This window comes from Trichosurus vulpecula, chromosome 7, assembly GCF_011100635.1.
Source record: "Trichosurus vulpecula isolate mTriVul1 chromosome 7, mTriVul1.pri, whole genome shotgun sequence".
Taxonomy (NCBI): domain Eukaryota; kingdom Metazoa; phylum Chordata; class Mammalia; order Diprotodontia; family Phalangeridae; genus Trichosurus; species Trichosurus vulpecula.
In genome coordinates, this window is record NC_050579.1 from 104,617,037 (window position 1) to 104,633,958 (window position 16,922).

Consider the following 16,922-nt stretch of genomic DNA (forward strand, 5'->3'; position numbering starts at 1 on the left):
TGTCTTCTGAACTCAATATTTTATTCCCCTCCTCTATACCTTGGCACAAGCTGTTCCTCAGATCTTCGATGTACTCTTTCTTGGAGTCTTCTTCCTCTTAGAATCTTTTGCTTCTTTCTACTCATGTACTGCCCACTCTGAGAAACCTTTACTGCTCCCACATAGTTGATAATGCTTTCTCCTCAAAATTACCTTTCTTTTATTTAACTATTGGCTGAATGTAACCATGCAATAGAATGTAAGCTCCTTGAGAGTAAGAATTATTTTTTGTTTTGCATCTTCTAGCATCCAGCACAGTGCTTTGTACACAATAGGCATGTGTTTCTTTAGTTGAATTCATTTTAATCTACATTTGTGTCTTATTTGCCTGTCAGCTTCTTGAAGTCAAAAATTATTTTAGCTAAATTTGGCACTTTCCTAACTAATACAATCCATTGAATGTAATAAGTATTTAGTAAGTGGGCATTAAGTTAATAAAGCATGAGCAGCCAGGTGGTACAATGGATAGGGTACTGGGCCTGGATTCAGGAAGACTCATCTTCTGAGTTCAAATCTGACTTCAGACACTAACTGTGTTACTCTGGGCAAGTCACTTAACTCCGTTTGCCTCAGTTTTCTCATCTGTCAAATGAGCTGGAGAAGGAAATGGCAAACCACTCTAGTATCTTTGCCAAGAAAACCCCAGCTGGGATCGCAAAGAATCAGACACAACTGAAAAACAGTTCAGCAACAACAAATTAATAAACTGATTAATGAATTAAACTGCAGTAAAGCCTTACTTATTGACAATAATTAGAAGACATTAATTATTTAAATACCCAAATTATAAAACATGAAATTTGTTATTTCATGTGTACAGAATGTTTACAAATTTGTTATTGTTGTTTAGTCATTTTCAGTTTTGTCCAACTCTGTGACCGTATTTGGAATTTTCTTGGCAAAGATACTGGAGTGGTTTGCTGTTTCCTTCTCCAGCTCATTTTACAGATGAGGAAACTGAGGCAAAGAGGGTTGAGTGACTTACTCAGTGGTCCATAGAAATAGAGAAGACATTACACAAATGGGTAAAGTAAATATGATTTCAGAGGTCAACGTTTGTACTTCCTAGGAGAATAAATGTCTGTGTCTGAGGCCGGATTTGAATTCAGGTCTTCCTAACTCCAGGACCAGCATTCTATCCATTGTACGACCTAGCTACGCATTTAAAAATTGGTTAGCAAATTATTCCTGATCATTAAGCAACTTTAATGGATAGAATGATTTGCGAATAGCATTATCAGTGTTATTTAATAGATGTTTCTGAAATATTTTACATTATTCTCCCAAATATGAACATTGACCTCTGAAATCATGTTTGCTTTATTGGTTTATATAGTATCTTCTCTATAGAAAACATAAAGGTAAACTTGTATCTGTCCAGATAAGTAAAAGATGAATTGGTCCAATTGTAATCTTGCCTATATTTTCCAAATAATATTATTTATTAGAATGTCATTAAAATTACACATATGATCATAAGATCATGGAACAGAGATGAAAGTCACCTTAGGGACTTTAGGGGCAATAGTTAGCTGCTTTCTGTGGTGGTATAGATCTATGGCTTTTGTTGACATACATGTGTATATTTTCCTATTGTGGGGATTGTTATAACTGTTAATAGTAACTAAACATTTTACATGAAATATTTTGACAACAAATGACAAGTTTTCATGCAGTGTTTCCATATTTGGGGAAAATAATTTAATACAACAGAGTTGAGATAATAGTAATTAAGCAAAACAGAAGCACAATAACATTTAATGAGTTTTTAAAGCTATTTTGAAAGCTGTTAGTTAAGGGAGAAATTTGTTATTGTTCATTTGTTTTTCTTGGCAAAGGTACTAGAGTGGTTTGCCATTTCTTTCTCCAGCTCATTTTTTTTATGGCTGAGGAAACTGAGGCAAACAGTGTTAAATGATTTTGTCAAGGTCACATAGGTAGTGTCAGAGGCCAAATCTGAACTCAGGTTTTCCTGACTCCACGTCCAGTGCTTTATCAACTATGCCACCTAGCTTCCCTGAGGGAGTAACCAGATTTAAGTAAAGAACAATGGGGAGTTGGATGGAGGTGTTTTTGAAGATTATGAGGATGAGTTTTGATAGAATTATGTTACCAGGTCTACTCCCATGCTAACTAGTGGTGATTAAGCCATTTCTAATGTTGAAAAATATAATAAAAATGAGAGAAAAAAACAGAGGATAATGTTGGACAAGCTTTGGAGGAGAAATGGGAAGGAAATTAAGTTTGAAAAAATATGTTCAGATATTAAAAAACTGATAGAAATGTAATTAACTGCTTATGAACTTTAGAATAGAGAGGAAAATTGAAGACTTTGACACATATTAATACTACCCCTGATTGAAGTTAGGGGAGGAATGTAGAGGTAATAAGTAACATTTATATAGTTGAAACTTGCAAAGATCTTAAATATATTATTTCATTTGATCCTTACAACATAACTGTGAAGTACATGCTATTATTGTCCTCATTTTACAAATGAGGAAACTGAGTCTGAGTGATTAAGTGACTTACCCAGGGCCATACGGCTAGGAAGAAGTAGTATCTGACTGTCCCTTCAAATCTTACAAGAAAATGGTACGTTGAGTCTTGTAACTCAGAAGTTCTTCTGAAGTTTTTTTTTTTATCACATATGAATTACAGTATTTTGATATACAGGCAGTAGTATTCCCTTTCTTTAAAATAATATCCCTAACTAATTAGAATAATCATTATTAAATATTAATGTAGAAGATACAACAGAGGTTATCAAGTATAAATGCCTTCCACAATGATCAGTGGAACACTGTCAATAAAAGAGGATGTAAGAAGGTTGTTTTCCTTGGCTTAATTCTATATCCAGTGTTTTGTGTGTTCTCTCTCTCTCTCTCTCTCTTTCTCTCTCTCTGTTTCTCTATGTGTTTCTCTGTGCCTCTCTCTTTCTCTGTCTCTTCCCTTCTCTTTCCCTCTCTTCCTCTCTCTTTTCTCTTTCCTTCCCTCTCCAAAGACACTGTCATCAAGGACTTATTACTGTAGAATAAAGTAGACATGTTCAAGTTGTCTCATTAATCTAACTGGTTGTGAAAATACTTTCTTTAGAAGTAGAAATCAGAAGGATTTGGTAAATTGAGAAAATATCCTGAATCCAAAAAAATCAAGGTCAATGAAAGAAAGTTCAGGATAGTTTCTGGGAAGGATAATTCTAAAATAATTCTAAAATAACACAAAATGCAGAAGAAAATAAAGGTAAAGATATATAAATTAGTTAGACATTTAAAAAAACTCATTTTGTTCACTATAATGTAAGACTGTGGCCCCACAAATTGAGTGTTCTAGAAAACTTACAGGGTTTCATGGGAAGATTTATGTCAGGAAAGGTCATAAGAATTAAGGTCCTTCTGCTCAAAGAAGATAAAACTGAAGGAAAACAACATTGTCTTTGAGAGTGTCGACAGTTCTTATGCAAAGTTTTTTTTTTTCATTTTCATTGAGATAATATAAAATGGTTCTGAAATGTAGAGTGGGAGGTTTCACTTAGGTATAGGAAAGAGTTGGCTGAGAACTTGGGTTGTCAGACATTGAGATAGATGACTAAATAAGATTATAGAGTGCCATTTTCTGATTTTTTTAAGTAATAATTCCATTCATTTGAAATGGCTTAAGAATGATCCTTCCTCATATCAAGAGAGGGACTAAATGCCCACTCAGGATCTCTTTTAGATTCATTCAGTCTGCAAACTTTTATCTTATTAGGGAAGTACATATGCATTTGCCATGGTTTTTCAGTGTGGCTACTCTATCAACAGGGATGAGTTCAACCTGAAGCTAACACTTCTTAGTAACCAGTGGCAGGGAGTCATTCGAAGGGCTCAGCAGAGAAGAGGGATCATCGATAGTCAGATTCGACAGTGGCAACGCTACCGGGAAATGGCAGAGAAGCTTCGTAAATGGTTGGTTGAAGTGTCCTATCAACCCGTGAGTGGACTGGGAAGTGTCCCTATGTCATTACAGCAAGCTAGGACACTATTTGATGAAGTACAGGTAGGTACAAAATGTTTTTTTCTCTTTTACCTTCCTTATTCTTCCTCTCCCTTCACCTTACTTTTCCAGTCTTTATTCCAGAGTGGCTTTGGAATTAAGAAAGTTATAGTTCTCCATGGTCCAATATTGTAAAGAAAACATAGAACATTTCTTAAATTTCTACCAGTACTCAAGTTGTCCAGTTCTTTACACATTCTCTTATTCCCCCTGTGGTATCATTGTTTGCATATGTCTAGTGTGCCCTGTTTGATTGCAAGAAACTTGTGTGAGAAAAATTATCTGCTTTCCAATTGATGGCTGGATTGAATTGAAATGGTTCCCTGATTGTGCACAGTTTAGGCTAATGATAATGACCAGATAAGATATCAGTCTTTCTCATAGACTACTTTCATATGCTAAGGGATTCTGCTGAATTCAGAATGACATTACCAGATCATATATACCATATAGATATATATTAGATTATAAACACAGGAAAACTCATGGTGACTTTTTTCCACTTAAAATTGAAATATTTTATTTAAATATTACAGAAAAGGCAAATGTGGCCATAGCTTTTGACACCTCTCAGCTTTCTTGCTATCCTGATTCTCTTGCTTTTCTCTGACTAGGAAGGCATTTCAATTGACCATCAACAACAAAAATATATTGAATACCTGTAATAATCAACACCTCATATGAGATGCCAAGATACATATGATAATGGCACCTGTACTCAAGGATCTTATATAAGCAGCTTCATGCATGTTGGTCAGATTTCTATTCCACCAAAATACGAAGTCCTACACACAAGAAATAAAGATCTTCTTTCTTATTGTGAATTTAGAGCCCCTTGAAAGAAGAAAAAAAGTGAGACATTGAAAATATTTTCTTTTCAGGTCAAAGAAAAAGTTCTCCTTAGACAACAAGGAAGCTACATTCTGACTGTGGAGGCTGGAAAGCAGCTGCTGCTCTCTGCTGACAGTGGGGCGGAGGCAGCCCTACAGGCTGAACTCATGGAAATCCAGGAGAGATGGAAATCAGCCAGCATCTGCCTTGAAGAACAGAAGAAAAAACTGGGCTTCCTGTTGAAAGTAAGTTAGTTGCTCATCTAGGGAGGAAGAAAGAGCTTGACTTCTTAGCTTTTAGAGAGCCTTTGTAAATGTGTCATTTTTCCCATTACTATATGAATAAGACAACTGGAAAGGAAGTATAGTATTAGTGGACAAAGACCTAGTCTTGGAAACAGGAAGAACAGGTTTCTGATTCCATACTGGCTGTATGACCCTGGGCAAGCCATTTACACTCTGAGTAGCCCAGGCAATTCTCTAAGATTCATTTTAGAGCAGATACTGATCAACAATGGAAGGAGTTTCCTTGCTGGAAATTCTCTATGCCAACAAAATCACAGGTCAAATGCAAAATCTTCTCTGAAAAAAAGAAAATTTGAAGCCAATTACATAGGGCCTCATAGTATTATTAGCATCTAGTCCCCATCTACTCTGTGTGTGTCTTATATGCACTTAGCACAGTGCCTGGCACACAGTAGGCACTTAATAAATGTTTATTGATTGAGTCATCTGAATATAGATAGATAGTTCTAGAGTATGTATAGATAATTGTCTTCCCCATTAGAATGTACACTCTTTGAGGACAAGTATTATTTTTGCCTTTTTTGTGTATCCTTATTTAGCACATGGTAAACATGCTTGTTGACAGATTGATTTAGGGCTTTAACACTGGTTATTCCCCATATCTGAAATACTCTCCTTCCTCATCTTACCTACTGGCTTTCCTGGATTTCTCTGGAGCTGTGCTCAAATTCTACCTTCTGTAGGAGGGTTTCCCAGATTGCCTTCTCCTTTCAATCTCTTCCCTTTGAAATCACCTTCCACTTAATGTGGTGTGTGTGTGCACGCATGTGTAGATAGATGGATAGACAGATAGATAGATGGATGGATGGATGGATAGATAGATAGTTGGTTATTTGCATGTCTCTTCCTTAGAATGTGAGCTTACTGAAGACCAGGTCAGTGTTAAGTCAAGGTAGCAAAATTTATTAAGCACTTCCTCTGTGCTAGACACTGTGCTAAGTACTGGGAATACAAAGAAAGACCAAAAAAAAGTTTCTTCTTGAGAGAAGAGAAACTCACTGTATAATAAGGAAGACAACATGCAAATAACTATATACAAAAGAGATATACATACATATACATACACATATATATATGTATACACACACACACACACACACACACACACACACATGAGATAAGTTTGAGATAATCTCTAGCAGAAGACACTAGAATTAAGAAGGATTGGGAAAGCCTTCCAGCAGAAAGTGGAATTTTATGAGATTTAAAGGAGGTGAGAGAAGTCAGGAGGTATTAGGAATGAGGGCATTCTAGGTAAGAGGACTAGCCAGTAAAAAAATTCCAATGGAGTGTCTCTGGCAAGAAACAGCAAGGAGGCCAGTGTCACTGGATCACAGGGTTAAATGGACAGAAGTAAGGCATAAGAAAACTGAAAAACAGACATGAGCCAGGTTATGAAGGGCTTTAAAAGCCAAAGAGAGGAATTTTTATTTATTCCTATAGTTAATAGGGAGCTACTAGAATTTATTGGATAGTGGGGTGACTTGTGCTTTAGGAAGATCAGTTTGACATCTGAATGGAGGATGGACTGAAATAAGGAGAGATTTAAGGCAAGAAGATTAAGCAGCACACTTGGGTGGTGACAGCCTACCCCAGGTGGTGGCAGGGGAGAGGAAAGAATGGGGCACTCACTACAGATTTCACTTAGGTAACTGTTTTTACCTTTCTTTGTAATCTCAAGTGTTTAGCGCAGTGCCTGGTACATAGTAAGTAGTAATAAATGTTTGTTGACTGGCTAATATGTCACCTACATTATACATTAGTGAAATCTACTTTCCTAGAATAGAGCAATAATGAAAGAAAGCTATGGATAGAAAAGACATGGATTTATCCCCATTCAAATCTTCATTAATTTATCAAAATAACTTGATTTTTTTTGCTTCTTATGCTTCTGCAATAAATCAGATAACAGAAATTGCAAATAGAGCACTCCCATTTAATTTTTATTTCATTTTATATTGTTATATATTATTATATTATATGATATAATATTTTATATGATTTTTATTAAGTAAAATTATGCAGATATATTATTCTATTAATTATTTAGAAAAATAAAATTTTAGATCAGGAAAAGTGTTGAGCATATGTATATAGATATATATGTATACGTGAGACATACATATATATGATTATAGGATTATAGTTATCAATTATCCAGTGCTTAAATGGGAATTTTTTTCTTCTTTCACACATTTCTTTCATTAATATGACAATTTCTAGAGCAGTTTTTTGCTTTGGTGTGCTAATTAGTGTGTGATCCCATGATTACAAAGAGCTTTAGGGCCTATTAACAAGCCTAAATATTTTGATGACGTTACTCACCCCGGTTGTTTTCCTTGCACTGCTCCACTATTTGTTGATTTATATGACATATCCAATTAGCTGGAGGACTTTATTATATCAGTCTTTCATTATTTATGATTATTGTCATCGTTGTTGTTGTTATTAAGCTAAGATGACATTTGTGAAGACATAAAAAAATCCTAACATATTTTTAGTTTTTTGTTTGTTACTGTGTCCAAGCAAGTGCGAATAAAATTAGTGCAGTGAATATGCAGTGCAGAAAATGGACTCATTATAATTCAGTTCACTGTAGATTAAAAAACTGAACCACATGTTCACCTTTCTAAGTCTCTGTTCTGATTAACTGGAATAAGAAGCTAATACACTGCTTTAATGCTAGGCAAAACTTATTTACTGTTAGCAGATTGCAGCTTACGTAAGGTAGGTTAATTTATTTGAGAATTCTGTTAAAAATGTGTAGTATATATCCACACATCTAAATTCATAATCAGAAAAGGGTTATTGTTGTCATTTTACCACCACCTTGGAGCATGTTGCATTGATTTATCATTTATTACCTGGAATCAGGCTTGAAGATATTTAGACAAGAGGGATTTCCTGTAAAATGGGAAGAAACAAGGGTGTACTGGGTGTGAGAGGTAAGTACAGGATTTTGAAGTAGTGAAACAGAATTTTGGATGCATTGCAGAGTTCTTCAGGAGGCCCCCAGGGAGCCATACAGGGAGAGAAATGGACAATGCTCCTGGTAAAGAAAATGGTGTTATCAGCTTCAGCAGTTGAGCACAGAACTGTGTCTGTGCACCACTGCATCTCTGTTCTGGTGGCATATATCCTTCACATTTTTAATATTGCATTTTATTTATTTAATGCAATTTAAGATTGCATTTAAGAAGCAAACTTTGGAGAGAATTTTTTTCCAAACTAATTTTTAAAAGATTTATTAGACAATTTTGTTTTAATTCTTCTTAACTCCAAGTTCCCCACTGGGAGACTCATGCAGCTTCTTCTTCCTTCTGTTTAGGACTGGGAAAAATGTGAAAAAGGAATAGCTGATTCCCTGGAGAAATTGAGAGCCTTCAAAAAAAAGCTCGCCCAGCCATTGCCAGATCACCATGATGAGCTACATGCAGAGCAAATGCGTTGCAAGGTAACCTTTGAACTTTCACCTCTAGAGTAATAAGAAAATTGAAAGCATAATCAATATTTCATATTTATGGATTGCTTTAGAGTTTATAAAGTGCTTCCCTCACAAGACAATAAAAAGTAGGTGGTACAAACATTACTGTTTTCATTTACAGATAAGGAAACTGAGACCCAGAGAAGTTAGATAACTTGCCTAGGGTCCCACAGCTAGTAGGTACCAGAGCCTGAATCCAGCTCATTTCTCTTGATTCCTATTCAAGGACTCTTTTCACTACTTGCTTCTTCTTTGTAATTTTTTTCCAAACAAAGTTGTGCCTTCTCTGCCCCCCCACCCCACATCGAGGGAAGCATACAGAGCATGCATGTCAGCCTTACATAGGGGCCACCCTAATTTTCTTGTATCATTCTAGTTTGTAATACTGGTGTTGCCAAAGAGAGCGCCTTGCTTCTAATAATAAAAATAAATCTCTACATCTGTCTGCAGGTATAAATAAGTTATTGTTATATTACATAAAAGTAGATTATTTTAGGGAGAATCATATGTATCTGATTTGTGGCAACTAATGAAATTATGTCCCTCCTGCACCTGTAGAATACAAAAATGGATCTTAAGCATTCATACAGATGTATACTTAAACATAGCACCTGAGCATAAAAAAGTATTATGGACATAACTACTTCAAAGACTCTTATTATAAGGAAAGGGCACTTTAAGGAAATGTATCTTCTAGTCCGCCTTAATCATTATTACACTAGGGGATTGCCAAACCAAGAAATTCTGCAGATGGTTGTCTTCTAAGAAACACACCCTGTCTCCTGGTTCCTATTGGTTGGCATGTGGAAATTTAGTAGCTGGTCTCGTGTGTGTGTGTGTGTGTGTGTGTGTGTGTGTGTGTGTGTGTGTGTCTACACATATATTTAGAGCTTATGAAGGGAGATGGCATTTTCGATTCCTAAGGCTAAAACCATTAACAGATTACAATCAGCACCTTAAATTGTACTTGGAAACAAATCAGTAGCTAATACAGACTACTCCCTAAATAATGTGCTCCTGAAATTAACATCATTGAGAAGCCATTACTACATTTTAGTAGGAAGGAAGAAAACACTCATTTATTAAGTGCCTGCTGTTCCAGGAACTTTACATGTATCATCTCACTTGATCCTAACATAATCCCATGAGGTAGGTCCTATTATTATCCCCATTTTATAGTTGAGGAAACTGAGGCAGACAAAAATTAAATGGCTAACCTCTATGCCAATTCTGTGCCTACAGTAGAAATACAATAATTTGGAGTTCCTTCTCATTTAACTCCATTATTTGGCAGTTGAGTAAACTGACAACCAAGGTAGGGAAGTGACTTGTTTAGGGTCACACAACTACAGAATTAGAAAAAAAAAATTTAGGAAAAAAATATGATTGTGAAAGTTATTCATGTGAGTCAGTTCTAACAAGTCCTAACAAATTGCCTTGCATGTAGGAGGTGTTCAGCAAATGTTTGTGAAATCAAATTGAATCCAATTTCCCAGCCTCACTCTTTTTAGCCCCAGACAGCAAGAGATGGACACAAGATATACATGGATGGGTTCCATAGTCTTTTAAAGTTGTAACAATTATTATTCAGGTAATCAGCTGGCCCAGCAAATAGAGCACTGGTCCTGGAATCAGGAAGACCCAAGTTCAAAGCTGGCTTCAGATGCTTCCTACCTGTTTGACCCTGGCCAATTCTCTTAGCTTCAGTTTGTTCACCTTTAAAATCGAAATAATAGTAGCACCTACCTCTTGAGATGTTTTAAGGATCAAGTGAGATAACCTATAAAGATACTGCAAACTTTAAACATATAAATATCATTGTCGTTCTTGGGCAGAGACAGAAATTTGAAGCATAAGATAGCTAATAGTTTGGACAGACATCTGGTTTTGAAGAAAAAAAAATATATATATATATACATGTATATGTACATTTTACTTATATATTTTAATGAAAAACATATGATATAAACTGCTTCATAAATATAAATTTAACCTCTTAATAAGTATAGAAACATTTTTGAAATCTTATTTAAATAGTTCTAAGATTTTATAATTTAAAAATATAAAGAGGGAATTGGAATTCAAACATACTTCTACAGTTTAGAACAATAAACTTTTGTAAATCTTTTAGGACAGCTGAATAGAAGCATGTTCAGCACAATCTGTAGGCTACATATTAATCCTGAGTTCTTCCTATTGATTATTTAGAAAAAAATTAATAAAAGTATTCTATCTAGTAAGGATTCATATTCAATCTGTTATGTTGCTTTGGATATGAAAATGCTCCAGAAGTGACAAAAAGATTTCTTAGCAGTATTACAAGAGATGATGGTTGAGAGACTTTATCGTCAAGTTGGCGTACCTAAAATCAAGCCTTTTACTTCCTTCAGAAAGTATGAAGTTCATCTTTACCATTTGAAAAAATTGAAAACCCTTTCATATTACATATTAATATAATATAATATAATAAAATCCTTAGTATAAGAAAGTTCAAGGTTACTTAAAGAAATTATGTAATATCCTTTAAATGCATAATCAATAACCATCTGTAAAATTCTACTGACTTCAAAAAAAAAGAAAAACCTCAAGAGTGATAGGGAAAAAATAGGATAATGTAATATAGTCCACTTTGGTGATTCTATGGGTCTCCAGGCTTTGAACTAGAGACAAAGGAGAGGTATCTTTGAATAGTTTCATTTTCAAGATGAAATTAGCTCTCTCTACAGTTATTAATGGTAATGGGGTTAACTTGGAGAATTCGGTGCCTGAGCCAACTACTGTTTCCCTGGAACATGATTCTGCATCAGAGAACTAGTGTCAGTCTTAGAAACAAAAGAATGATCTTATCATTTAGATCCAGTTGAAAGAAACTTTTTTCCTGTCCTTGTTTCTCTTGCCTTCCTTCGACAGCCCCCTCCAATACTCTGCCACCCTTAACAACAAACTGGAGAATGGATATTGGCTATAGTGTAATATATCCAAATAATCTAGAATTTTAGCCCCATGTATTGTTGCCTGGATTTTATGCTTTCTTTTAAGTGTCCTGGCCTGGTAAAGAGACAAAAAGCTATGTAAAAACTTATGCAAAGTACATTGCTTATGTAATCAATTAGTTGGAATCTTAACATCAGAAGACAGTTTTAAAGTAAAAACTATGCAAATTGCAGAAAGGGTAACCTGTTAAAACATTGGGACAGTGCTGATACCTGCATTAGAATACAGAGGACATTAGCTTTGTCAGTAGCTTAAATAATTAATTTGCAGCAATAGTAAGTTATCTGTCATGAATAATAACAGCAAGACATAATTTATCTGCATTTTTATATATAATAATAATAATGGCTACTAGCACTTACAGAGCATGTTAAGGGTTGTGAAGTACTTTGCATACATTATATTATTTGATCTTTACAATAACCCAATAAGGTAAGTGCTCTTATTAACCCCATTTTATAGATGAAGTTGAGGAAGGCAGTGGTTGTGACTTCCACAGGAAAATACAACTAGTAAGTAGCTGAGGCAGGATTTGAACTCTTGGCTTCCTGATCCCAAGTCCATCACTCTGTCCACTGCAACTTATAGATGCCTACAAGTATGTGTTCATAAGTTTATGTCTTCATAGTATAAAAAGGAGACTTTCATAGGGTAGATATTTCAACTATGTGGGACATGAAAGAGATTAAAGATAGAAAGGTGAATCTAGGAGTCTGTCTTTTTAAAAGCATCAGAATTATTCCAAAGTAGAAGAGAAAGATTAGAACTAAATGAGATCATGTGAAGAGAGAGAAGGGATACACGGAAGGAGTCATCACAAGAATTCAAAGTAGAAACTTTGCATTTTCCCAGTAGAATTTGCCGCACTGCTAGTAACCAGGTAGTAGTTTCATAATAAGGATGATAAAATTAGGTGTTGTGGTTTTAAATATCAAGGAAACAGAGCAAGTTTGAGTAGTGAGGTGCCCAATGTAGAAAAATGAAACCCACATTAAAATAGCTACATATCAAAAATACACTCTTATAATATGGAAAAGTAATAATGTGATTAAAGAAAAAATACCATTTATGTGGCTCGTTAGAGTTTTTTGAAGGCTTTCATGTGGATGGGAAAACATAAACATTCAAACTGATTTCTTTTCATGCAGGAGTTAGAAAATGCTGTTGGAGGCTGGACAGATGACTTGGCACACCTGGCACTCCTGAAGGATACTCTGTCAGCATACATCAATGCTGATGATATCTCTATCCTCAATGAACGCATAGAGTTGCTACAAAGGCAGTGGGAAGAACTCTGTCACCAGGTAAGGCACATTTGTGTTTTTATTGAAGTCTTCTATCTCTATATGCTAGTTATTCACATCTCCTTCCCTCCCCCAGGCCTGGACATGTGGAACCTTTACTTGAGACAAAGAAAAGCAATTCAGCAAAGCCATTTATTACCTTGTTTACATACAGTAGTGTTCACAGTATCCTATCTACTAGTCCCCCACCTCTCTTCCTTGAGGGAAGGTGTATGTTTCATTATTCAGTCTATAGAACGTCCACTGCCTTTGCAGGAACATAAGAATTCATCTTCATTTTAGTGATTATTTACTTTACATAGTTTTAATCATGTTGAGGATATTTATCTTGGTTTTGCTTATTTCACTCTATATTAGTTGATAAAAATTTTCCCATGTTGCTATGAATTCCTCAGTTTCATCATTTCTTACTACCCAGTAACATGCCATTAAAGTTTATTTATGGTACTTTAAGTTTGCAAAGGACTTATTTTATCCCATTTGATCCCCACAATATCAGAGGCTTCTTTTTCTTCTTTATTTCTTCAGAGTTTAATGAAATAACTCCAAATGTTCTAGTCACTCAACAATGCTTAGTAAATGTTTGTTATTGTTGTAGTTTGATGATGATGATGATGATGATGATAAGATAAAGGCAAATATTAAACTTCCGTATACTTTTGATCCTTCCTTCTGAAAAAGAAGAATAATATTCCTGATCAATTCTAGGGTTAATAGAACCATTCTTATAAATATGTCTCCTAAGAATAAAGGTGTTATGTAAAATACATGTGGGAGTATTAACTGTTAGATAGACAAAGAGTACAGGATAAAGCTATTTTTCATACATAGATACCTAGGCACCAATCTGTTTGGAAACAGATTTAGAATTCTAGGGCTGGGAGGGGTGACCATGTGATATGCTCTAGACAAGAACCTGGTCAATTTTCTACTAGAGTTACTACCTGCTGGAAACAGACTAGGATTTATTACGGAAGAGATGTTCTAGAATAAATGGTTTTGTTTTTCACTGTGTGTGTAAATATATAAAATCTTTACAAATCATTGAGTCTTATGGAGTACAGTGAAAAATTAATCTTTGTTTCCTTGTCTTTTCACCAACTCTAAGCTAGACAGAATGGTTCTTTTATATAGTTCTTTTCATAGCTACTTTTTCAACTTTTAACCGAGCAAGAGTATTATGTTTTTCTTACAAGTTCTTGAGTTAGACATTTCCGGTGAACAGCCATCAAGTTTAAAACCACAAAAGGAAATGAGCTTGTATCCGTGTCTCACTTTAAAAATCAAATGTAAATAGGTAGAAAAGGCATCACACCTCTTTTGGAGAGCAGTTGCTGTTTTTATAGTCCACCTAACTTATTGATGGAAATTCAGAAGTAATTGGAACTACCGATGATAATGAGGAAGTAAGCTGCCGTAAGTAGATATCGTTCCCATGTAAATGTATAAGGTTATCTATTTTTCAGTCTGAAAAAGCAGCATACAGCTGTGGCTTGTTGTTTTGTATTGCTGCATATAGCTTGAAGGTTTTTTTGTGCAGGTCACAGGGAAGAATGGAAAGATCATTACTATATTGGCTTAAGAATATTTTTTTTCTCAAATGTTTGTTAAATATCTCATATTTAAAGCAGAGAAGAATGTTTCCTGAATCAGTGCTGTTCAGACAGTAGGCTGCAACCTGCTCTTATCAGTTATTGGTACTGTATGTAGCCTTTTTTAGTCCTAAATGAAATGTAAAGTCAAGTGTCAAAGTCATCATGCATTCAACTGAAATACAATTCTTTTGGATTGTAGGTGGCCTCCAAAGGATGATATAATAATGTTCAATTGTTGCACTTCTTAAATAGACTCTTTATGAATTGAAAAAGAGTATATCATTGACATTATTTTAAAGCACCTGTAATTTCATCAGCGTGACTGCCCTCTCCACCCATGAGTCTTGCAACACATAGAGCAGTGGTTCTGAACCGTTTTTGTGTCCTGGATCCCTTTTTCAATCTGGTGAAGCTTATCAGTTTAATATATTTGAAGGAAACCAATTATATTCCATACAGTTATTAAAAAAAAATTAAACCAAGTTCATTGACTCCAGGTTAAGAATCCCCTGACTTAAAGGCTTCATGGAACAGTGGGAAAATCAGTAGCCCTAGAGTCAGAGAAACTGAGTTCAAGTGCTAGCTCTGACACTTGCTAGTTATGTGGCCTTGAAAAAGGAACTTCACCTCTCTAAGCCTCAGTGACCTCATCTATAAACTAAGGCAGCTGGACTAGATGACCTCTGTGGTTCCTTCCAGCTCTCACTCTGTGATCCTTTGATCTTTTTAGAGTCAGCTTAAAGTCCTGGCCTGGTCAAGATCTTTTTTTTTTTGGATCCTGACTATCTGTCCCTCCTAGATTTGTGTCATTTGCAAATTTGATGAGCATGTTACTCAAGTCATTGATAAAAATGTTAAGCAGCACTGGGCCAAGGCAAGAATCTTGGAGTGCTCTGCTGAAGATTTTTTGTCAAGATTTCCTTGAACCATAAATGGCTATCCTTTGAGCCTAGTCTGAATCCAGACTTCAATCTGTATAATTATATTGCTATCTAGTCCATATCTCTCCATGTTTTCCACAAAGATAATTCTGTGTATTCTTTGGGCATTCAAGTTGTTGAATTCAATACAAATTGAATGAATATTTGTTAAGAGCTTATTTAGTTTTGAACAGAATGACCTGGGTTCAAAGAGTAGGTCTGCCAATTCTTGCCTCTGTAAATTTGGACAATACTTTTAACTTGTCTGTCCTTCATTTTCTTCTTGGGTAAAATGAGACTATTGTAATAAATGACCTCTAAGGTCCCATCAAGCTCTAAATCAATAATTAGTCTATATTAGTCACTGGAGCTGTAAAGACAAAGAAAAACCAGTATGGCTCCATTCTAAGGAATGTAACATGCAAATAAGAAAATTTAATGGTAATTTAGGGAGGAAAATCACACTAAAATTGAAAAGATCAGAAAAGACTTTACAACGGAGGTGCTACTTGAACTGAGCCTAAAGAGCAAATTCTAAGTGATGGATATGAGAAGAGTTTGCATTCTGTGTATGCACAGAACAAATCATCTTATTAAGGGGATTTGTTCTGTGAAGTTCGGATTCAGTCAAGGGGTCACGCTTGAGGACCTCAAGGTCCACGCGAGGCCTCGAGTCCATAGGTTCCCCACCCCTGGCTATATGAAGAAAGAAGCAAGCAATCAAATGCCAACTTTTGAAAACACCTATTCAACAAGTGTGTCTGGAAATTGATAATATGAGTGACAGCAGTATGAAATAAGTCTTAATAATGAGAACCAAACAACAGAGAATTTTAAGTACCTGTTGAGAAGTATTTTATCCAAAAGGTTATAGAGAGTGACTGAAGGTTTTAGAGCAGGGGTGTGACATGGTCAGAATTGTGACTTTGATAATTATGATAGTTGTATAGAGAATAGATGAGAAAGAGGTAGAGACCAGAATCAGGGAAACCAATTAGGAATTTTTAGCAAAAGTCAGAGTAAGAAGTGAAAAACATATGAACAAAATGAGTGGAGAGAAGAGAAATATGAAAGATGGTGTAAGGAAAAAATGGACAAGTCTGAAAGTGATTGGCTATGGGTGTGAAAATAGAGGACACAGTTATGGACAACCTTCAAGTTACCATCCTGAGTGACTAGGGGGATGGCAGTGCTCTTGGCAGAAATAGGGAAGATAGGACAAGTGGCTTTGGAAGGAGAGGTATTTCCTTTTTGACCTGTTGAGTTTCAGATATCTGTAGAACGTCTTGTAGGAGCTGTCCAGGAGTGAAGTTGGTGACCAGGGACTGGAACTCAAGAGAAAGAGATGTAGATTTGGTAGTCATTAGGATAATGTTGATAACTGAACACATGAGAAGTGATAAAATCACAGACAC

At 35.4% G+C, this 16,922-nt stretch overlaps 1 protein-coding gene across 1 annotated transcript in view; it reads left to right on the forward strand.

Annotated features, from left to right (window-relative positions):
- The window catches only part of SYNE1 (spectrin repeat containing nuclear envelope protein 1), a 593,153-nt gene that overhangs the window by 503,858 nt on the left and 72,373 nt on the right, over positions 1-16,922 (forward strand). Inside the window, exons 123-126 of the mRNA XM_036766002.1 lie at positions 3,843-4,077; positions 4,956-5,150; positions 8,539-8,664; positions 12,837-12,992. Coding sequence (XP_036621897.1) covers positions 3,843-4,077; positions 4,956-5,150; positions 8,539-8,664; positions 12,837-12,992 — 712 coding nt within the window. The remainder of the gene's footprint in view (positions 1-3,842; positions 4,078-4,955; positions 5,151-8,538; positions 8,665-12,836; positions 12,993-16,922) is intronic.